This window comes from Diospyros lotus, chromosome 1 (genome assembly GCF_014633365.1).
Source record: "Diospyros lotus cultivar Yz01 chromosome 1, ASM1463336v1, whole genome shotgun sequence".
Lineage (NCBI taxonomy): Eukaryota > Viridiplantae > Streptophyta > Magnoliopsida > Ericales > Ebenaceae > Diospyros > Diospyros lotus.
Window position 1 is genome coordinate 51366805 of NC_068338.1, and position 24827 is coordinate 51391631.

The 24827-nt window shown below is 32.2% G+C and overlaps 1 protein-coding gene across 2 annotated transcripts; it reads left to right on the forward strand.

The window, feature by feature from the left end:
• Positions 1-8665: 8665 nt before the first annotated feature.
• LOC127807787 (pentatricopeptide repeat-containing protein At5g04810, chloroplastic) lies at positions 8666-22848 on the forward strand. Of its 2 annotated transcripts, XM_052345901.1 has the most exons (11): positions 8666-9561; positions 10602-10729; positions 11162-11302; positions 12558-12644; positions 14081-14234; positions 16175-16234; positions 17376-17427; positions 17518-17804; positions 20482-20777; positions 20912-21041; positions 22069-22848. In XM_052345901.1, the coding sequence occupies exons 1-11, from the start codon at positions 8674-8676 to the stop codon at positions 22591-22593; spliced, it is 2748 nt and encodes a 915-aa protein (XP_052201861.1). In that variant the 5' UTR covers positions 8666-8673; the 3' UTR covers positions 22594-22848. The 2 variants fall into 2 exon arrangements, with proteins under 2 accessions (XP_052201861.1, XP_052201852.1); XM_052345892.1 differs by having other exon boundaries at positions 17376-17804.
• The last annotated feature ends 1979 nt before the right edge of the window (positions 22849-24827 follow it).

The following is a 24827-nucleotide window of genomic DNA, read 5'->3' on the forward strand; positions in this document are numbered from 1 at the left end:
AGTTGTCATTATTAATAACATTGAAAGGTATACCAGTTTCGTACACCCATCTAGCATAATATCCACGAATAGTCCGTGTTCTCTCTTTAAAGAGTGCTTTATAATATTTTGTTGCATTTGCGTCATTCTCGCACTCAAACAAATTTCAAGACTGATGGAGATTGCAAACTTATCTATAGGGCCAAGAGTATGAGGTGTTTTTTTGCTCCCCAACTCTTACAATTCATCTTCATCATCCCCCATTTTCCACTTTTCAGAAATATTAACAGAGGATCTCATCGAATCTTCCTTCTTCTTCTTATTCTTCTTCTTACTTTTTGCCTCGGCAATAACATTGTTGCATTTGGCTTTATCATTCGGAGAAGATTTTGGACTTGCAGAAACATTTTCGAAAATGTGACCGATGTGTTTTTTTACTCTGTAAACTCCTCCAAACATAACTTTACCACACAACTTGCATTTAATTTTATCCATATTCTTTGGATCAATTAACATTCCATACTCCCATCTGACATCATTTGACTTCCTTTTAAGAACCGAGGCAGCATTGGACAATACTCCTGTACTCCCAATCCCATCCGACATGACTTTCTTTTTTCCTGAGTAAATTGACATTGAATTAAAATAAATAACTAGCTAACAAACAAAGCCAACAACAACAAGTAGCTGCTACAACAACAAAGGCAAATGCTTTCTGCTTGCTACTTGTTGGCTTTGTTTATTGCTTGCTACTTGTAAATATTAAAATATTTAGAACATTAAAAAATATTTAAATAACAAAGGCACACATTATCAAATATTAATATAAGTTAAATATCAAAAATAAAGGCAACAGCAAACAGCAACAACTGTAGCAACGCTTGTTGCTTGCTTGTTGCTTACCAGAGGCTGAGAAAGATGAGAGAAAAAACTAGAAATCAGAGAGTGGAACGAGTAATAACGGTCGGCAGTGGCGAGTCCACCATCCATAAGAGACGGCGGCGGCATACGGCAAGAGAGGCTAAGACAAAAATGGAAAGTGGTGACGATGAAGAGAGAGGCTGAGACAGAAAGGGCAAGTGGCGACGGCAAATCTGCAAGAGACGGTCGATGGCGGTGGGCAAGAGAAGGGAAAAGCGACGAAAGAGAGAAGATGCAAGGGAAAACAAAAAACCTAAGAATCAATTTATACAAAATGGATTAGGCGGCCTAGATGATTCATAAGGCCCAGGTAGCCGATTAGGCCATAATCAGCCCAAGCAATTCATGGCACCCGATACTGATTAGTTGGGCCGACGCCTAAGGGGGTTGATTAGGCCATAATCTCGACGGCCAGCAGTCGTCCAAGCTGATTTTTAGATTGCTGCCTAGAAGTGAACTATCAGTCCCTTCAGCAGGCATGTACATTTTTAAATATATTTTTTTTACATTTTATCAAGTGACTATTACATTTTACTTATTCCAAAATACTCCAATACCTAAATCTTTTTATCTTGTTTCAGCAACCTGCAGATGGTGAAGCTCACAGTTTGTCAGATGAACATTTTCTCCCATCTAATCAAAGGTGAGTACATAAATATTTTAGTCCTTTCTTTTAATAGATATAACATATATATATGGGGTTCTTCCAATTAGTTTTTCTTTATAATTATTTAAAAAATTACTGAAATAGTATTGGGTTGATATTAATTATGAATCTAGTGTTGGGAAGGCCAAATGCATAAACGCATTTTGCAAGCATGTTTTTCAAAAAATACAATAAACATGCTTATCATGTGCGTTTATTATTCTATCGAAGGGCGCACTTGCCAAGTGCGTTTTTTATATAAACAACAAACCCGCTTGCCAAAAGCGTTTATTGTTTAATCATAAGGAAAGTGCTTGTGTGATCGAGGTTAATTTTTCCATTGCAGGAACCACATTTGTTATGTCCACCAATTGTGGGTTTTGCAGGATTAGGATTTACCTAATCTTTTCCATTAACTTTCTCTGTCTTTTTTAATCATGAAATGGAGATTCTTTCCAATCTTGTTTCAATTCCCCTATGTCTTTGTCAACTTGTAAGGTCAAAAGTTTGTGAAGAATCACCAGTTGTATTTCTTCATAAATTATGCCAGTCTCCAAAACTTAAACTGGTTGGCTGTAGTTTGGTCATTCAAGAGATAATGTTCATGGCTCTCATGGAATCTTGAATTTTGTTGTATAGTCTTTCATAGCAGTACTTTGATAACTCTTGAATTATATCTATACTGTGCCGGGCTACCGTGCTTTTAAATTTGCCTTTGAAGTTCTTTCTACATTTTCATTTTTGTCTGTTTTCTTAGGTTTCTTAACAATTAAGCACATACAATATAATTTTGCCATTTAAACTCAAAATGGCCACTACTGATGTCGCAACGAGTAATCTATCCATACTGCCAATTATGCTCTGTTTTTTTAGTTATTAGATCTTATAGTGAGGCATGTCAATTTTTCTGGATTTTTCTCGTTTATTATTTGTCTCTCATGCCTGTATTAATTTTATCTTAATGTTTTATAAACATTATAAAAATTAATTTTACTTAATTTTATTTGTCTCTCGTTTAAGCAGTATTTATAAAAGATTTTTTTTTTTGGAAAATACGTTATTAAAAAGGATTTATAACATTAAAATTTAGTATTTACTTATATAGTATCAATGATAGGTTGGTTAAGATTGCTATACTTTTAAAATTTAACTATTAACCCATGATTTAGCTTTGTGATTAGGTAAGTATACTATCTATGCTTGTTAGTTACTGAATTTGAATATTTAAGGATACAAACTTGTTGATTTTTAATTAGTTTATATATTGTTCGTGTTTGAAGATTTATTCAATGTGTAATTTAAAAAATAATAATTATATAGTCCGTGTCATAACAAAATTTGAGAACTATTGTCTATATAATATATTAAAATTTAGGGTAAATTATATGAAATCTCCTTGCACTTAGGGTCATGTGTAACTTAATCTCCCGTGCTTTCGATTGTACCAAAAAATTCTATTGCACTTTTAAAATATTACAATTAGTCACAATTTATTGTTATTTTACATAATTTTGTATAATAATATACATACAAAATACATAATTCTACATATATAATTCTAATATATCAAAAAAATATAAAATTTTGCATTAATTAGTCAATAAATTGCATAAAATTATGTAAAATAACAATAAATTATGGCTGATTGCAATATTTTGAAAGTATAAGAGAGCTTTTTGGTGTAATCAAAAGCACAGGGAGATAAATTACACATGCCCCTAAGTGTAGGGGGTTTCATATAATTTACTCTAAAATTTATGTCTAATAGTTATTAATTAATACATAATAAGTGACACGTGTTTTATTTTTATATTATTTAAAAATGTAATAAAATAATATATTTTGAATTTTAAGTGATAAACTTAATTAATAATATGATAAATTTCAAGAGTGGCCTTTCTACTTCTATCTATTTTTCAATTTTATTAATTTTTAAGAACTGAGTAAAAATCATATTAGTATTTTATTTTTAAAGAGCAATTATATATTTAAAAAATTATTTTCTAAATAAAAAATTGACATGTCTATCTTATATTATAAGTTGAATATTTTAAAATTTGGATATAATTCTAAAAAAAACTATTTTATTAATATGGATAATGCTAAATGCAAATGTATTATACATCAATATAAAATATCATCTAAAATATTAAAATTAAATATCATAATAATATTTTCATAACATAATTATATAATTTAATTGAAATTTGTCATCTCTTTAATTCAAATTAACACACAAAAATCAGAGTCAAATCCGAACCTTAGCCCGAAGTGGAACCGAGATGTCACCATTTAATTTTGGCCAAATTAGTAATTTAGCTGTGATAAAATCTTTCTTTGCTTCCCAACGGTGTCAAGATTGGGATTTTCAATATTCAAAATCTAAAGTATGAACACTCCATCTAAACCCTTTTTATTTTTTCTAATTCGAAAATATTTGACTTTCACCTAAATCCTAACTTGCGATTATAACTTATTATAAGTTTTTTAATTTAATAATTTTTTTTATTTAAATTAGAGGTAATAATAGTAATATTATTTAAACTAGTGGTTCACCCATGCGATGCATGGATATCGTAAAAAAAAAAATAATTGTTAAAGTGAAAGTTATATAATTTAATAGTTACAATAAATAAAAATCACAATAAAGAAATAAAAAATAAATAAAATAATCGTGTTACAATCATAAAAATACAACAAAAATATTACATATTTTAAAAGATTTCCTTATATGCATTTAAGGATAAATGAACAATTAAAAGCACATAACTCTATCCTGAAATCATGTAAAAAATAAACTTAAATTAACATGTAATATAATAAACAATGTGTAAAAAATAAAAAAATTACACAATAACAGGAAAAAAAAAAAGAAATAAACGATAACCAACCTCTTTATTCTGAAATATGCATTTAAGGGTAGATGTTTTTTTTTTTTGGATTTTCATGTGTATTTGTCTCATATGTGCTTACCATACAAACCCTCAATGCCTAATTTTTCTTAGTTGCATTCATATCACTCACTTGACAGAATAATAGTGCTATGTTACACCAGAAGACCAAACTGAGTAAACAAATACGGTTAAATTTTACTAAATAAAAGTAAAGAATAAGAAAAAATTTGAGAAGAAGAATCGAGAAAGAAGAAGAGAGTAAATGGAATGGTTGAACGGGAATGGAGAAGAAGAATAGAGAGATATTTGCTTTCTTTTATTAATTTATCTTTCTTCAAATTCTCCTATTTCTCTTAATTTATCAAATTGCATGCCACCATTAAATTTCTCTTTTTTCCCACTCTTTGCCATACAATTCGAATCTTACTTACTTAACATAATTTTTAAAACACAAATTTAATTTGTATTTAATTTCTCTAAGTCCAACATATAGCATATCTTCGGAGTAAACTAAGGGAAAAAATGAGAATTAAATAAATGATAATAATCAATTAAGTTGAAAAATAAAATTATGACATTTAAAATTATAAAAAGTAAATTTAAATTAATTAAATTGTATGCAAAATAAAGATAATTTAAATAATCAATTAATTATATAAATAATAATAATCAAGTTTTCAAAATTGATTATCCATACATGACTTTACATATTTATTCTAACAATTAATTATCACATTTAAAACTGGTCAAAATTTTAAGGAACAAAAAGAAAAAAAAAGTTCAAAAATAAAATTATAACATTTAAGTTATATATAAAATTATAATATTTAAAATTATAAAAAAAATAATTTAAATTAATTAAACTATATATAAAATAAAGATAATTTAAATAATCAATTAATTATATAAATGATAATAATCAAATTTTCAAAATTGATTATACATGACTTTACATATTTCTCCTTGCAATCAATAACCACATTTAAGACCGGTCAAATTTTTAAGAAAATAACAAAAAAAAAAAGTTAAAAAATAAAATTATAATATTTAAATTATATATAACATTTAAAAATATAAAAAATAGATTTAAATTAATTAAACTATATAAAATAAGAATAATTTAAATAATTAATTAATGATATAAATGATAATAATTAAATTTTCAAATTTGATTATTCATACATGACTTTACATATTTCTTCTAACAATCAATTACCATATTTAAGACGGATCAAATTTTTAAGAAAACAACAAAAAAAATAAAGTTAAAAAATAAAATTATAACATTTAAGTTATATATAAAATTATAACATTTAAAATTATAATAAAATAAATCTAAATTAATTAAACTATATAAAATAAAGATAATTTAAATAATTAATTAATTATATAAATGATAATAATCAAATTTTCAAAATTAATTATACACACATGACTTTACATATTTCTCCTGACAATCAATTACCACGTTTAAGACATGTCACATTTTTAAAAAAACAACAAACAAAAATAGAGTTAAAAAATAAAATTATAACATTTAAGTTTTATATAAAATTATAACATTTAAAATTATAAAAAAAATAAATTTAAAATAATGAAACTATATATAAAATAAAGATAATTTAAATAATTAATTAATTATATAAATAATAATAATCAAAATTTTAAAATTGATTATCTATACATGACTTTACATATTTTTCTTAGTAATCAATTATCACATTTAAGACAGGTCACATTTTTAAAAAATAACAAAAAAAATAAAATTATAATATTTACGTTATATATAAAATTATAACATTTAAAATTATAAAAAAATAAATTTAAAATAATTAAACTATATATAAATAAAAATAAAAAAAATTTACTTGGCAGTCGGTATTCGACGATATTACCAAATAATCAAGATTTCTCCCGATTTTAAAAAGTCCCATTTTTTTGTAATTTATTTCAATTAAAATTTTATGTTAATATTTAAAAATTAATAATATGGATAAATTAATAATATTTATCTTGGCTTTTCATATACCAGCATGCTTACACATTCTCCAAAATATTATTCAATCATGAAAAAAACCATTTACATGTTCCAAGAACTACACGCTTTTTACAAATGTAGACTTAATTAATGACCTATAAAAATTTCATTTTGGGTAAGCAAAAAAATTAAAAATATATAATAAAATATCAAAATAGTAACTGAAAATTGATTATCCATACATGACTTTACATATTCCTCCTAGTAATCAATTATCACATTTAAGATAGGTCACATTTTTAAAAAATAACAAAAAAAATAAAATTATAATATTTAAGTTATATATAAAATTATAACATTTAAAATTATAAAAAAAATAAATTTAAAATAATTAAACTATATATAAATAAAAATAAAAATAAAATTACTTAGCAGTCGGTATTCGACAGTATTACCAAATAATCAAGATTTCTCCCGATTTTAAAAAGTCTCATTTTTTTTTAATTTATTTCAATTAAAATTTTATGTTAATATTTAAAAATTAACAATATGGATAAATTAATAATATTTATCTTGACTTTTCATATACCACCATGCTTACACATTCTCCAAAACACTATTCAATCATGAAAAAAAAAACCATTTACATGCTCCAAGAAATACACGTTTTTCACAAATGTAGACTTAATTAATGAGCTATAAAAATTCCATTTTGGGTAAGTAAAAAAATTAAAAAAATATAATAAAATATCAAAATAGTAATTGAAAATTGATTATCCATACATAACTTTACATATTCCTCCTAGTAATCAATTATCATATTTAAGACAGGTCACATTTTTTAAAAATAACAAAAAAATAAAATTATAATATTTAAAATTATAAAAAAATAAATTTAAAATAATTAAACTATATATAAATAAAAATAAAAAAAATTATTTGGCAGTCGGTATTGGACGGTATTACCAAATAATCAAGATTTCTCCCGATTTTAAAAAGTCTCATTTTTTTGTAATTTATTTCAATTGAAATTTTATGTTAATATTTAAAAATTAATAATATGGATAAATTAATAATATTTATCTTGACTTTTCATATACCAGCATGCTTACACATTCTCCAAAACACTATTCAATCATGAAAAAAAACCATTTACATGTTCCAAAAACTACACGTTTTTCACAAATGTAGAATTAATTAATGACCTATAAAAAATTCATTTTGGGTAAGCAAAAAAATTAAAAAAATATAATAAAATATCAAAATAGTAACTGAAAATTGATTATCCATACATAATTTTACATATTCCTCATAGTAATCAATTATCACATTTAAGATAGGTCACATTTTTAAAAAATAACAAAAAAATAAAATTATAATATTTAAGTTATATATAAAATTATAACATTTAAAATTATAAAAAAGTAAATTTAAAATAATTAAACTATATATAAATAAAAATAAAAAAAAATTTACTTGGCAGTCGGTATTTGACGGTATTATCAAATAATCAAGATTTCTCCCGATTTTAAAAAGTCTTATTTTTTTGTAATTTATTTCAATTAAAATTTTATGTTAATATTTAAAAATTAATAATATGGATAAATTAATAATATTTATTTTGGCTTTTCATATACCAGCATGCTTACACATTCTCCAAAATACTATTCAATCATGAAAAAAAATCATTTACATGTTCCAAGAAATACACGTTTTTCACAAATGTAGACTTAATTAATGACCTATAAAAATTTTATTTTGGGTAAGTAAAAAAATTTAAAAAATATAATAAAATATCAAAATAGTAACTGGAAATGGGCGGGAAAAAAAATGACGGCTGTTTTGTTATAATATATATATAGATTTTTATTTTTAATATATATTAAAAAAGGTTTTCTAATAATATAATTCTGCCAATTTATTTTTATGGTTGTCAAAATGCAGATTAATTGTAATTTTTTGTAGTAATTAATATGACAGAAGTGACGTTTTTGGGAGAAAAAAGTTAGATTAACAAAGGTCTATCAACTGAATAGAAAAAATTATTAACAAAATTATTTTATATATTTATTGCCAATTACTATTAATTAAACTAATAAAACATCTAAAGGACCCTCTTCCTTAGGATGAAATTTATTTTCTTAGCCGGATCCGAATTCGGGTCACAGATCCAATTGAATTCAACCCGCATGGTGCCACCACTATACAAGTACAGAGACTTTGGAGTCAAAATTCGGTTCCCTCTGAAGCTGGTAATGGATATCTTCTTTCTCGCCTCCACACCCTTTTCCGCCTCCATCCTCGCCGGGAAACACCACGCGGCCGCCAGCTCTTCCGCCTCCACATGCGCTCTCTCCCTCTCCCTCAAACCCCAATCCTCCGAATCCAACAACTCCTCCACCTCTTCTTCCTCCCTTTCCGGCAACATCCGCCGCCCCAACACCCACCGCAAGTCCGTCAAATCCTCCCCATCCAAACATCCTCCGGCGAAACCAGAGTTCTCCACAAACCCCCTCAAAACCCTCGTAAATCCCGCAAATAACCCCAGTGCCAATTCCAGTTCCCCCAGTCTCACCACGAAGCTCCGGTTAACCAGCAAACTCTCTCCGCCACCACCGGCGCCGTCTCCGCCGACATTCCCGCATGAAGAAAGGGGAAATAGGATTTCGGGGAATTCGGTTACGAATGAACCCCCGGGAGTTGAATTCCGGCAGCAGGGGAAAATCTTTGTGGGGAATCTTCCGTTATGGATTAAGAAGCATGAATTGGCCGAGTTCTTTCGCCAGTTCGGGCCAATAAAAAATGTTATACTGATAAAGGGCCACAATGAGACTGAGAGGAACATGGGGTTTGGGTTTGTGATATACGATGGATCTACTGCGGAGAAGGCGGCAATGAAGGCGGTGGAGTTTGATGGGGTGGAGTTTCATGGGAGGGTGTTGACAGTGAAGTTGGATGATGGGAGGAGGATGAAGGAGAGGTCGGATGACAGACAGAGGTGGGTGGAGGGGGCAGAGGAAGTAGAGTACAAGTCCAAGTGGCACGAAGAGAGGGACCGATTGCGGAGGGAGTTTCGGAAGGTTTTGGAGACTCAGCCGGAGAATTGGCAGGCTGTTGTTCGAGCTTTTCAGAGGGTTGAAAAGGTGTTGCTTCTTGACATTTTCTCATTCCTGTTTGTAGGAGTACTTTGAATTATAATTCAGGGTCTGGTTATGGTTTTTGGCAGAGTTTAAGGTCCATAACAACTCAATAGTCAATACCGAAACTGTTACATTTGTTGCTTATTTGATTAGTTTGTAGATTAAACTCACACCGCGATGATGTTTTGGGCCTGGCCTGGCATTGGAGTTTTAGCGGTTACCATTTGATTAAAAGAAAATGGAAAATCCATAATCAAATCATTGTCAAGCTGTTAGTTACGGTCTTCCTGACTTTTATGTGCAACAGAAGTCTTTTTGTTCTTCTCGCTTTTGAGCAAGCCCTTGATGTTCTTTATGTCATTGGATGCTCTTGAGAGGTTATTTGCATGTGTTTTTCTGCTTATATATGGATTCATTATCATACTATCTAACGATGGCTCAGTTAAACTTTTCTTTTTTAACTCTTCTCTCTCCTCCACTCTAACGAACTTCCTGCTGATGACTTTGTCTTTTTATAAACTGAAAATTTGTAATTGAACTGGTATTATGAAATAACTTCTCGATTGGAGGCTTGCTTCAGGATTTGGGGTTTATGCCCCACTTCCATGACCACCTCCTTGCTGTCTCTCCCTGCCTCCCTCAGACCTCTCGCAATTTAACCACTACCGCCATTACAATTTTAGACTCTCCCACTTGGAATCTCATCACTAGCCATCCATCTTTGACAAATCAAAACCACCATGTCAGCCATCCTTCCACGGAAGGTAGACACCTTAGTTGAAAGCCAATTCTCGTGTAATCCATGAATGCCATCTTAAACCAATCAAACTACCTACTGTACCACCAACTTAGAGAAACCTTTACCAAACTCAAGTAATGGTTCCTCCTGTTCCCTCCCCCCTTCAGCAGTTGTTAAGTAATTTTCTTGTTTTAGGTTTCAATATGGATTGTGATTTTAAGAAACATAGAATAGTCTTCTCAACCCAAATTCAACCTAATGTAAATCATTTATTTTACCTTTCTTTTTAATCTTCATTCTTTAGCCTTCCAGAAAAGAGTTTGGCTTGATGGTGAACTACTATGCAAGAAGGGGAGACATGCATCGTGCACGTGAAACTTTTGAGAGCATGCGGGCCAGGGGAATAGAGCCAACCTCCCATGTCTATACAAAGTAAAACCCTCTGCTGAATTTTGTTCTTGTTGGACCTTTAGTTTACTTTTTCATAGTCTATGTTAAATTTTTAGTAAGTGATTTGTCTTTACTTGTGCAGCCCTGTTTGGGAAATTAGTCATGAATGCAAGTTGTGTCTGAGTTATTAATTTCGCCAACTTTCCTTGATGAACCAGGCTTTTTTTTTTTTTTTTTCTTTTTGTTTTTTCAATAGAATGCAAAAAAATTTCAACTTCAATACCTTTCCTAAATTCTTTGCTTATATATAAATTAGCTTTATTCTACTTGCCAACAAATTGGTAAGGTTTGCTAATTCTGTATTTGCCTTATGGATGTATGAATAGACATTATAAGATTTCTGTTGATTCTTACTGTTAACTAAGTGTAACTGAAGTGTATGATTTCTGGTATTAACAGTCATTTTATGCACAGCTTAATTCATGCGTATGCCGTTGGTAGAGATATGGAAGAAGCGCTAGCTTGTGTGAGGAAAATGAAAGATGAGGGCATTGAAATGAGCTTGGTAACTTACAGCATTCTTGTTGGGGGATTTGCTAGAGTTGGTAATGTTGAGTAAGTAATGGTATATATTATTCTAAGCATTGAGTGTCTTCTTTTAACTAAATACGAAAATGAAATCATCTGAAGGGGACTTCTATATACTGTTAGCATTATAATGTGATAATCTATTTTCTTATTATAATCTTATTTTTCCTCTTCTTTTTCTTTTGGTTGAAAATTTTTCCTCATTCACAATTTTGGTAGTTTTAGTTGATTAAGTTCAGAATTTTTGTTTTATAGTGATTGAGTTTTGTTTATTTATAATGTGTGATTAAACTTTTTGATGTAGAATAAGGAGTCTAGAATAAAATTTACCAAGTTACAGAGATTAGAGAGAATCCTAAGAGAAGAAAGGTAAAATAGATCTGAAACACAGCCTAAAGTGACTGATTCTTCAGTCAAACAGGGGCCGACATCTGGTTAAGCATCCAGGAATGAGGAAGACAATTCTTCTGATAGTAAAACTGCCGAAAAAATTTAACCCTAGGGAAAATATTAGAACTGTTTAAACAGTCCTCCTAACTTAACCCACAAGGATTAATGGGTTTAATTTCCTAATTCTGTTGGGCTATATGGCTTCTACTACTCCTAGGCCCATAAGGAAAACATGGGCTTAAATAAGACTCTAAAAACCATAACAACATACTCTGAACCCAAATAAAAATAACAAGACCAGAAAGCTGTGAAAATAATAAAATATGCAAAATTAAAAAAATAACCCTGCTAATACATTTTTTTATTGCTTCTGCATCACTTTTCCACTTGTTATTCTTTTCAGCTCTCTTACAGTAGGTGTCTCCTTCTTTGTGTTTGAAATTTGGTGAGATGTTTTCTCTAGTTGATGTAGCTAAAACATTCATGGAACTTGATTGATTTTAAATTTTGCACTAGCAGTGGTCATTTGCTCCCATGGCTTGAATATTCCCTGGATGGGTTTCTCAATAATGGGATAAGAGGTTGATTTTCGTTTTCTGCTTTTGAAGCTGAAACCTGAAAATGGCATATGCCAAGCCAAAGTTTGATTATAAATTTTAGACATTTTGAAGGATTCATAACTGCCGACACTTCCTATGTAATGAAATTTGTTTTGTGATTGGTCTAGAGTCGAAATCTTAAAATTTGGCTTCTCTCTATAGATCCACAAGTTGTGTCTTTCTTAAGGAGTCTTTTGAGGATCTGCCATGTTGCTCAAATGGGTGGATGGACAATTATTTGTGTCTGATATCTAATATTTGCTTCTTTTTTTTTTTTGGTTCCAATCTCAAAGAGCTGCAGATCAATGGTTTAAGGAGGCAAAAGAGAGACACACACCATTGAATGCCATCATATATGGAAATATAATATATGCTCATTGGTATGTTTTATTTTTTTTGGTATGGTAAACGTTCATTGGTATGTTTTTCAGTGGACGGATTTAAGCTTACTTTTGCTTTCCTGCTTTGCTGTAATGTTCAGATGAAGCTGTTGTAGGTCATATTTCTAATTGACGTACCTAGAAATGTGAAAGATAGGTTAGTTAATCACCATATGTTATTCCATAGAAATCTTTGGGACTGTATTGGTGATACTTGCCTTTTGGTTTAAGAATTGTTCAAGCCAATTTGTGCCAATAGTATTTTTTAAAAAAATGAGAATTGAATATTTTAATGGCCAAAGAGATCTATTAGACAAGACCTTTTTGATGAATATCCCACTGAACCTCAAATCATTTGTATCTTCTAGGTCATAGAAAAGGGAACTGTAAACTTTAAATTGATGAAGTCACATTGTTTAATAGGAGTAATGAATTTAAACATTGCTCATCCATAGTGAAGTGTAATGATGAATTTAGAATCATTCTCCCCTAATTCAAATATTGCATAAAGGTCAGTACAAATAGCTTCCTTTCTATTAAGCTGGAACTGCTTCTCAGAGCTTTCATTGATGTTAGCTGGGAATTACAAAGGCATGTTTTTCTTTTATACCTCTATATAAGGGAAGAACATTGTTGCTGATTTGGCCTTTAGTTATTCTTATCGTTGATAATATTAACTTTTAAGAAAATTTCAGTAACTCAGTCTCTTAGCATCTTGCATGATGCATAATAGTGTATAAAATGATTACAAGTGGCTTTTTCTTAGTTGACCTTTTTTACACCTGCCACTTTTTTGCTTTTACATTTTCACCATTTTGCTAAGTTTAATAGTTTGCATTTTTAGTTAATTGTAAATAATTTGCACTGCTTTCATTACTTGGTAGTCTACGAGGAGATAAGAATTGATGGGGGGCTCCGCATTCTTGCCAAGCTAAACAGCAGTGTACCTGTTGTGATTCATGACAAGTCAAACTAATATTTTAAGTTCAAATAAATTTACCTCACAAATTATGGAATTGTTGTGCGGTATGATGGTTACCTGTGGCAATGCGGACAATGTATCACTGATAGGGAATAGTAGTAAAGCATAATTTGTTGCTTATTCACAGGGATTGCTTAGTTTCTTCTAGGCCCTTGCCAACCAAGGGAGGTCTACTCATCTAGATCATCTGAATTTGTTCACTTTCATTTAGTGTTGGACCTCTGATAATTAAGCGAGGAAATTCTTGCTTTGATATATAGTATAAGAGCAACTGCTATGCTAAATGATATTTATGAGTTATGACTTCTTTCCTTTATTCTTATTTGCTATAAAAATTCTTCTTGGAAACATCTTGTAGTTCTTCCAATAAATTTTCTATCAATGCAAAGGCTTTTTCTTCTTCTCCTTCTTCTCTAAATGTTTTTCCCTTTTCTTTTCTTTTCTATAAAAACAGCCAAACCTATAACATGGATCAAGCTGAAGCTTTGGTGAGGGAGATGGAAGAAGAAGGTATTGATGCACCTATTGATATCTATCACACCATGATGGATGGTTACACAATGATTGGAGATGAAGATAAATGTCTAGTTGTTTTTAGGAGGCTTAAGGTAATTATATAATTTATTAGTCAGACAGCTCTAATTGCAAGTTCTCTTTAATTCTAATGTTTTTGGATGTGAATGCTCTTTTGATTATTTTGGTTGTATATTAGCTTCACTTTACCTTTTTTTAGTGTTCCCTGTCATGATTTATTTTCCTTTAAGTCCCCTTGATATTTATTTATATCGTATATGGTGCAAAATTTTTTGTCAAGGCAAAACAAATGTGGGCAGTAGTTCAGAGTTGTTTTTGTTGCTGGCATCTTTCCACACTCCAAAGAAACAAATGATGTTTGACAATCATTTAACGTTGCAGTTCTATCAGTTCATTTCTCATATGACTTGATCAGTTTATTTATAGGAGGAAACAGTTTATTTGATAGGGAGATTGAAGAAATTTTCTTTTTTTTTTCATAAGTCATTTAGTAGAAGGAGACAGGAACATGACGTCTGTCTAGAAAATGACAAATGCCCATTGGAAAAATCCATATTGGAAGAGTTGGGGCTGTTCAGATGTGGAAAATAGCCCCAGTTTTTTGGAAAATTACTCCATAGCATGGGAACTCCTAAAACGAGTTCCTAACTTTTTCTTACTAATTTGGAGATTTAGAAAATGCAGTTTTCCACAAAATTTTCCCTGAATTATCCCCATCTCCTTCTCTAACAGAACCTACACAAAAGTTTCCCCAAATCTCTCTTTTTTAAACATATGTTCCCATTTTCTGAATTGGGAATTTGTTTCTGTACTTCTAACATTTGAATGCTTTTTTCAAATTTTCAATGGAAAATGAAAATTTGAGATTTTATAGAAAATTGGAAATAGAAAACAGGAAATCAATTTCCACAACTAAATAGCCCCTTTATGTTGTATTGGAAAGAAGTGCTTAGGGATTACTTGATATCTCATGGCTTTGTTGATTACTATCTTAGGCTTTTTCAAAGAGGAAGAATGAAGACATGATTTGGTGGGTCTTCAATTTACTTCTATCTTGGAGGATTAGAAGATCTTGATTAGAGACCCTTTAGTGAGGAGGTTCATGAAGTGATCAATAGTTGCAATAGGGACAAAGTTCTAGCGCTCAATGGCTTTACTTTGGCTTTCTTCCACCATTACTGGCTGGTGGTAGTGAATGAAGCCACGGCTGCTATGGCTGACTTTATGGAAATTTTGAGATTTGAGAAGAGGTTGCTTCATTATTTGAATCCCTACTAATGGATGTAATGACCCATAGTAATTTGCACTAGATTATGTTGTATTACATGCGGATTATTTTGGGAATGTGGCTATCCAAAAGAGGAAGCCTTGGAGATTGATCTTCGCCTAAGTGAGGCTGGCAATGACTGCCAACAGATGTGATGACTGTTGATAGTTTGGTGTAGAGGACTGTCGACAGTTTACTGAATGGTTGACAGGTGAATTGTGGTGCTATCGAAATGGCTGGAAGAGATCTGGTTATGAACAGTCTGGTTAAGAGGGCTCTTATGAACTGTCAGTCATCTGTTTGTGCATCATTGCTTTGCTCCTAAGTTGACATTTTCTTCTACTTCCTTTTGAAGTATATGCTGATATTGTTAGCAAAAGTTGAATAGTTGACAAGATGATGTTATTGGTCTGGTGACTGCATATAGGTTCCTGTAGTTAGCTGTGTGGAAGGAGTGAGTTGTACTTTCTGGGGGAAATTGCAGGTTCTTGAGCTGTTTTGTACCTTGTTTGGGGGATTAGATCCTTGTTCTATTTTCTCCAATAAGAGCAACATCCTTTAGCTTCTTCTGTTGTTCTATTCTCTCTCTGCCCCCCCCCCCCCCCTCCCCCTTCTCCTTGTATACTTGACCAATATTTTGGCTTTATGCCTCATTTGATGCTCATTACAGGATACTGTTTTGTATATCTTTGTATTTTACATGAAAAGATCTCCTTGAAAAATACTGATATTTTACTATTTCTGTAGGAATGTGGATTTTTGCCTTCAGTAATCAGTTATGGATGCCTTATTAATCTTTACACTAAGGTAAACAAAATTTTTTCAAGTTTCATTTATTCTTATTTTTATGTTACTTCCTGGATGGGGTTTTTCTTTCACTTTTCCTTGGGTATCTTTCAAGTTGAACACTTGGTTATTTATGCAATCTTGGTCTGTATGCCTAATATTTTCTTTGGATTTTTTCCCCCTAAAGTTTCTGTTTTTTTTTTAATCAACAAAAAAGGAAAAATTCTTATCAGTATGTCTTTTATGCTCTTTCCTCATAAAGATGTTTGTGTTTGTTAAACTCCATGGGTGATGTATCTCTGTTAAATCTCTTCCATCATTATGTGTGGGACTCACGGTACTTATTTGTTACTATGCAACATTCATATTCTAAAATTCAGGTTGTAAAATTTACATTACCAGAAGGCTGTTAAGAGGGATCAACCCTGAAATGCCACAATTTGATATAATACTTGATTTACAATTTGATATTAGGGCCTTAAAGAAGATATAACCATGGATAGAGATGATTGGTGTGCCAGAATTTATGTGGCCATTCCCACCTAGTGGAATTAAGGTTTGATATTTGTTGTAATGTAACATATTTCCTATGAATAACTTGTATCAATAAGCCCAGGGCAGCTGTAGTACAATAAAGGGAGTTGTTGCATATGCCTGTGTCAACCTAGTTTTTGGGTTTCTGGGCTGTAGGATTTACAGTTTGTATGCCCCAATTACTTTAAATATATGCAAAGTCCATTTGTCCCAGCATATTGCTTCTGCAGAGCAAGTCCTTCCTTTATAGTACCTACTACTACATTGGTCTTAAACATGCCACAAGTATCCTAAGTATATTGGGAGATATGTGGATGACATCCAAACAATCGATTTTCTGGGTAAGAGGCGAGCACCATGAATGGAAGGTTCTAATTCTGACGGCAGTTCCATGTTTTTAGTTGTTGCTCTCAAAAGTTACCCTGATGACAAAGTTCGATTTTGTTATATTGTGGAAAGCTGCAGCTTAGTCTTGAAGAATGTCTTAATTTTTTTACCTTGTGAACATAGAGTATGTTGATACCATAGAGTGACTTGATGTCCATGTTTAGCCTATTATACTGATGTATTCCTTCTTTTCTTGGTTGATTTTTAATATCTTTGGCAAATTTCTTTTCTGCCTTCTCAGATGGGAAAAATTTCCAAAGCCTTGGAGGTCAGCAATATGATGAAGTTGGCGGGTATAAAACATAACATGAAAACTTACTCTATGTTGATTAATGGATTTATAAAATTGAAAGATTGGGCAAATGCTTTTGCTATATTTGAAGATTTAGTCAGAGATGGCTTAAAGCCAGATGTTATTCTGTACAATAACATCATCAGAGCTTTTTGTGGCATGGGTTGCACGGATCGTGCCCTTCGTACTGTTGAGAAAATGCAAAGAGAGAGGCACAGGCCTACTTCACGAACATTTATGCCGATCATACATAGGTTTGCAAGAGCTGGAGAGATGAGAAGAGCACTAGAGGTTTTTGATATGATGAGGAGGAGTGGCTGCATTCCAACTGTGCACACCTTCAATGCTTTGGTTTTAGGCCTTGTTGAAAAGCGTCAGGTAAGTTCTGTTAGATGTTTGTTGTCCAGTTTGAGTTGAAAGGAGTTTAAGGTGTTCTCTTCCTGCATTAGTAACTCTGTTATGGGCACAGAAGATGACTTGTTTTGGACCATACACAAGTCTGGGGTCTCAGGACTCAAATGCTAATTTGAAAAAAATTTACAATGAAGGCAAAACCATTTATCTGATAATCAAGATTTGACCACGTCTTCCTTCCATTCTTCCCACCTTGCTTATTCAATGCCCTAGTGATTTTTTCCTGTAGAAGCTAATTATGACTCTTAGCTAAGCTCTTGTGATGTCTGGTGAAACTTTGATGTTCATATTTCAGGTGCACTGTGCTAGTTTGCTGCATGTATATATGTTAAAAGATTTAATTATTATTGATTTGTCTCTCTTCCCCCCACAAATAGAAAAAAAGAAGATTTTAACAATTTTATCCATCATTGTCTGTCTTCTTTTATTGGTTATATCCATCTTTTCTTTGCTTCCAGAATCTGACAAACAACACCTTCCCCGCAGCAGCTCAATGCAGGGCCAGTGCCACTGCCACCTTATACAGAACTTGCCTCAATTCCACCTTTCCCACTAACAATGGTGCACTCCATCTTGGCAGCTGCTTCCATAACCAACTTGCCACAACAACCCACAATACTCATCCAAAGTTCTCACAATCCACTGCCTCACCTTTCCATGCCATGCACCATTTATTGAATCGGTAACTCCCAATTCATCTAAAACCTTAAGCCTGCAGAGAGAAAGGCAGTCTTATTTTTATATTATTATTTGCACTCTTCAACCTTCCCCCTCACGTGGCTAGATTTCACCGTGTAACTGGTTAAACATGTACAACTATTTGCATCGGGTAGATGAGATTTGAACTCAAGACCTTTGTATGCTTTGATTTGATATTGAATTGTTAACTACCAACTCATCTAAAAGTTTAAGCTTGTAGAGAGAAAGATAACTTTATTTTTTATATTACTATTTGTACTATTTGTATTTCCCAATACCACCTCCCCTTGGTCACCAAAAAAAAAAAAAATCACCTGCCCTACGCCACTGGTGTATACCCCCATCTTCAAAGCCCTACCGTGATGAAAGATAAAATTTTAACCCTTATCCACCACTCTTTTACTCGGTGATATCTGCTGCTTTTATCTAACCTGAACCTGCAAATCTTGATTAATTTAACCAACCCTAGGATGGTGCAATTGCCCCATGCCATTGGCCTTAGTTCCCACAACACACCTCAAAATTGACCTCTCGTGATCAAGACAATCGGTAACCCATCTCCTTCAAGTTCTCTCTCTAACTGCATCCAATTCCCTTCACCAATATTGCTTTTGTTCAATCCCACTGTTGAGAAGCAACTGTTAGGTATATTATTGAACCCCAAAATAGTGCCCTCTATGTTGGCAGATTGTGAGCACAATTTGGGGGATTGATTGGAGCTTACATTAGGGTTGTGTGCCACTCCTACTGGGAGAGCTTTAGGGTGAAGGAGAGTTTTGTTTCACTTCTCAATTAGCTATCCAGGTGCTATGCCTGTATGATCCTTAGCTAAAGAAGACTTGGTTTCTACTGATGAGCCTTATGTGTTTTTTTAGCACAAGTTGAGGGTCTACTCTAGAAATGGGAAAAATGAATCACGAAGCTCCCAGCCAACCATTTGTCTTTGACTCAGGTAATGATTCTCTCAACTCTGAAGTAGAGTCTTCTAATCCTCTTGAACTAAAAAAATGATCTAGATGTTCCTACTAAATGACACAAAAGGGTAAGAGTACTCCATATCTTATATCTAATTTTATGTCTTACTAACATTTATTGCCCTCCTTTTTTCTCTTGACTCCAAGTTATCCTCTGTGTCTATTCCTAAAAATTTATAGGAAGCATTTAGTGATTCAAAGTGGAAGAAGGTATTGCTAGAAGAGATGAAGACCCTTTATAAAAACAATACAATGGATCTAGTTAAATTACCTATTGGAAAAAAAAGCAGAGAGATGGCAATGGGTGTTTTATCAAAACATAAACCTGATGAAATTTTAGATAGATGTAAGATCGGAGTAGTAACAGATGGTGGTTATACTCAAACCCAAGGGATTGAATATGAGGAAATGTTTTCTCTAGTTGCTGAAATGAATTCTATTATAATTTTATTGTCATTGGCTGCAAACTTTGGATGATAACTTAATTAGTTGGATCTGCATTTCTTCATGTTAAACCCTAAAGTATAAATGAAAATTCTGCCAAGACTTGCTTGATATTATAGGTTTTTGAGGAAAAGTATGTGAGCTGAAGAAAGCACTATATGGGCTTAAACAATCATCCAGGGCACAGTCATGGTTTGAACCTTTTTCAAAGGTTATGCATATGTTTGGCTATAAACAAAGTCAATTTAATCGTAATTTATTTATTAAGCATCATCTTTAGGGAAAAATAACTGCATTAATAGTGTATGCTGATATTGTATTGATAGGACATGTTGAGAGAGAGATACAACAGTTGAGGCTAGGAGTGCTCATGGGTTTGATAAGAACCCAATCTGGATTGAATACATAATTTTAGACTCAGAATCAAACCAATCATCACATAGAACTGAACCAACCCAATCCAATTGAAATTAGTTTCTATTTTGTACAAAAGTGCTAGTTTATGCATTGAATGTTTGTTGCAGATGGAAAAAGCTGTTGGAATATTAGAAGAGATGTTGCTGGCTGGTATTTCTCCAAATGAGCATACGTATACAACCATCATGCATGGTTATGCATCACTTGGTGATACTGGAAAAGCTTTTGAATATTTTACCAAAGTGAAAAATGAGGGGTTGGAGCTTGACGTGTATGCTTATGAGGCATTGCTCAAGGCATGTTGCAAGTCTGGCAGGATGCAAAGCGCGTTAGCAGTGACGAAAGAAATGAGTGCTCAGAAGATTCCAAGAAACACCTTTGTCTACAACATATTAATTGATGGGTATACCTACCTGGCATGGATTCATTTATTTCCTTTTGCAAATAAAATTAACTTTGCTCCTTGTGTTTAGTGGTGGTAATTTGCTGTTAATTTATCTTTCCCTTAATTTTATAGTTATTTTCCTCTTCATTTAGATGGGCTCGGCGAGGTGATGTTTGGGAGGCTGCTGACTTGATGCAACAAATGAAAAAAGAAGGGGTTCAGCCAGACATCCATACTTATACATCTTTTATAAATGCGTGTTGCAAAGCTGGAGACATGCAAGTATACCTTCAACTATTGGTCTAGCTTTTTCCATTTTGTCTTTCGACTTAGAATGATGCAGTGTGTAACGCATGTGTGAAAAAACACACCAAAATAAAACCTTAAAAGAGTAAGCTTTAATGGCTGAAGCTTAGCTTTTAAGAAGACGCAAAAACAAGACTGTTTTGCTAAGAAAACCCAAATAGGTTGTTGAAATTTGATTGAGAAAAACTTGATTACAAACTCTAGATCCTAGGCATATTTATAGTATTTGACTAATCCAAATCCATCTAATATTTGTAAACAAAATTCAACTAGAATCCTAATAGAAATAAATCCTAATCAAACATGAAATAGAATTCTAAATCAAGTAGAAACATGAAATAGAATCATAAATCAAGTAGAATTCTAAAACATATGAAGTATTAAAATACTGTTCTAGTGCTACTATTCCGGCGTGGTCGGCTCGGCCTTGGTTTGGGCCAGGTCTTGATTAGTGTCCGGATCATAGAAGGTTCTTAGAAACTGTTTGGGGATGGAATAAATAAATGTTGCTTGGTTTCAACATGTTCAGGGCTTGATAGCTCATATAATTCTTCTTTAAACATGTGGGCACGCTTCAAGGGTAGAGCCTCGTGGACTAGGGATGCCCTTTTATGTAGACTAACTGAAGTCATATAGAGGTGTTAAAAATTTAAGCATCTATTAGGCTTAGGATTGGCATCTGGAATTGAGTAATCTCGTATTATATATTTCAGGTACATAATGCGTATGTTTCTTGTTTTTTCTCTAATATCAACATTCTAAAACTGGATTTGTGGGTACAGTTGAAAAACCAAAAAAGGAGGTAGTTAATCTCTTTTTTTTTTTAATTTTTTTTTTTATGTTCTGACTTCACAGGACTCATTAATATCTCATTTGAAATATTTCTTTTTATTTTATTTTGGTTTTTTGTTGCTGACTTCACTTTGCCTGACATGTTTAATCTTCACATTATCTGGATTAATTGCATTCTCATTCGGTTGGCTAAGATTTCATTTGTTGGCAGAGGGCAGCAAAAACAATTGATGAAATGCAAGTTGTGGGAGTGAAGCCAAATGTGAAAACCTATACTACACTTATACATGGGTGGGCACGGGCATCTCTCCCAGAGAAAGCTTTAAGATGCTTCGAAGAGATGAAGAAGGCCGGACTGAAACCAGACAAAGCTGTATACCATTGTTTAATGACATCATTGTTGTCCAGGGCTACTTTAGCAGAAGAATACATTTATTCAGGAATTCTGTCTGTGTGTGGAGAAATGGTCCAATCTGAAATAATAGTCGACATGGGGACTGCAGTTCACTGGGCCAAGAGCTTACGCAAGATTGAGAGGACGGGTGGAGAGATCACAGAAGCACTACAGAAGACCTTCCCTCCTGATTGGAACTTGCACAATACTATCAATGCAAATTCAGATTTGGGCAAAAGTGATGATGGATTAGACATTAGTGATGACGATGGCAAAGCTTCATCATCATATTATGATTCCAACAGTGACAGTGAAGATGAAGATCATCAAAACCAGTTTTGACCAGAGAATATGGCTTTAAACTACAAGTTACCCAAATATTGGACAGTTACTGTAGTCCCTGACCTGGTTTCCGGTATGTAGTCCTATCTGCATCTTCTAATTTTATTTAATATGGGGATCTACTGTTTCTCTTCTTTTCTTTTCTTTATTTCACTGGTAAATTGTCACACTACTTGGGGGGATTAAGGCTTGTAATTGTTGTTGTTGCTATCTCTTGTAACATATCAAGGAAGTGAGTTTTTAGGCTCCCCATCATACTTGTGAAAGCATTTTTTGCAGACTTAAACATGAGAATGCAAATTTGCTTTGTAACATGAAAATGCAGAGTTAACTTCATTCCTCTTTTTTTTTTTTTTTTTTTTGTATTATGAACTGGAAATGGTAATGATAGTGGTGTCTTAAGCTAATCAGGGTCACTCTTCATGAGCTTAGCTTATAACAACATATCAAGCCTTAATTCCATTATGGTTTAATTAATAGAATTCTTGTTGTTTGTCCAACAAGTTTTACTCCAGTTGCCAACTACCTAACACGACTCTCCTTTATCTGTTTAGGCTTGAGATCGGTTGTAAAGAGAAATTCTTAGGCAGAGTTTTGATCTTTTGGACAAAATAGTCAAGTTGGGTTTGGAGTTCGATCTCTTGATACTATTATTCTCTAAAAAAATTGATGTGATATAACAGTCAATTACACATGCTACTGTCATTATTAATGTAGGAGTTAACTGTTGCTTTCATTAATTTATGTTTGATGAAGAGGACTATATTATACTCTGAATCTGATGAGAGGATGAGCTCTATTTGCCTTTGGAGGGAGCCTACATGGGACATAAGAAATTGGCTTTTCAAATATGTTAGTCTGTTTGGCTCCATAGGATAGATAAGCAGGTGATGTGATAGACCACATCCCTAATACATATTCCCTTTGTCTTCAACCTCCTGTCAATGCTTGCCCTTTTTATTCAAATATTATGGCATAGGAATGTCAATGGGTCGAGTTTGGATCAGGTGCTCTTCATCTTATTTTGTTCTCACACTCCATTTTTTCTCTTGATTTTCGTTCTCTTTCATCTTGGATAATCTACTTAATTTTCCATGTTGATCTCATTCTTATTGGATAATGGAAATCTATTTTTCAATCAATTTATATAAAATTTTAAAAATAATTTATTCCTAACATTTATTTTGTATTCTCAAATTATGTTTAGCCAACCATATTAACATACAACATGTCAAATAACTACAAAAATTTTTAAAAATGAAATAATGCAAAAACATATTGACCGATGAAGTATTTTAAAGATTCAAAAATAAAAATATAAACTCAAATGATAAATTACTATAGGGTAAAATTTGAAAATAAAAAATAATAGATCTAAACATTGAAAAGATTTTTTTTAGGACTAAAATCCTACCTATTCTCACTTATCTTTGTACGTATTTATTTCGTCAAAAAAATCTTTTAAGCGGTACTCTGTTAGATAGATCTTCATATTTTGTAGTATGAGTCAGCCTCTTTGATGAAGGGAAGGTCCATACATGGGAAAGCATTAACAACCAACCATGCAATATTTTACTACCCAATTCAGAGCCACTGCAATTTACAAACCCTAGAACTGATCTTTGTTTTCCCACCAAACAGGCTGCTGATTCTCCCACGTTCTTTCTCATGGCCCCATTTTGCAACAATACATTGTTCACATAACATATGTACACACATATGTATCATATTCATGTTTGTCTTTTACCCTCCATAGACAGACTGGACAAAATTAAGATGTGGTAGCCTAAACACAATTTACAGTTAGGTGAGACCACTTCTTTAATTAAATCGATTAATTAGGCCGTGGACTTTGAGAAAATACAAAGTCTCTTGGTCGCATGTGTGTGTGTGTGTGTAATTTATGTAAGATTTTAGTTCATTCCGAAACTTCTGATGTGAATTCTTATCCATGGATGGTCTTAGATTTAGATAAAAGAGAAGGGTTTAGTTAAGTAGCCGAGTACTTGCATAACTTATATTTGATCCTTTATGATTAAAGCATACAATCAACGTCGACAAACACATTGTTTGTTTTGATGATCCTTAATCTTGGTAGTTAATTATGTCTCTTCGGATGCTCAAACCATTTCTTAATTTTGCTTTCATGTTCTTTATATCCGAGTTTGATCTTCAAAACAAGTGGGGCCTCATGAATGGTGGCTGTGTTTCAATGTGTTTTGAATAATTGGAAG

Coding starts and splice junctions, on each gene's coding strand:
- LOC127807787 (XM_052345892.1), top strand. CDS start 8,674: ATGGATATCTTCTTTCTCGCCTCCACACCCTTTTCCGCCTCCATCCTC. Junction 12,645..14,080: donor AATATAATATATGCTCATTG/GTATGTTTTATT, acceptor CTATAAAAACAG/CCAAACCTATAACATGGATC. Junction 17,805..20,481: donor GCCTTGTTGAAAAGCGTCAG/GTAAGTTCTGTT, acceptor TGTTTGTTGCAG/ATGGAAAAAGCTGTTGGAAT.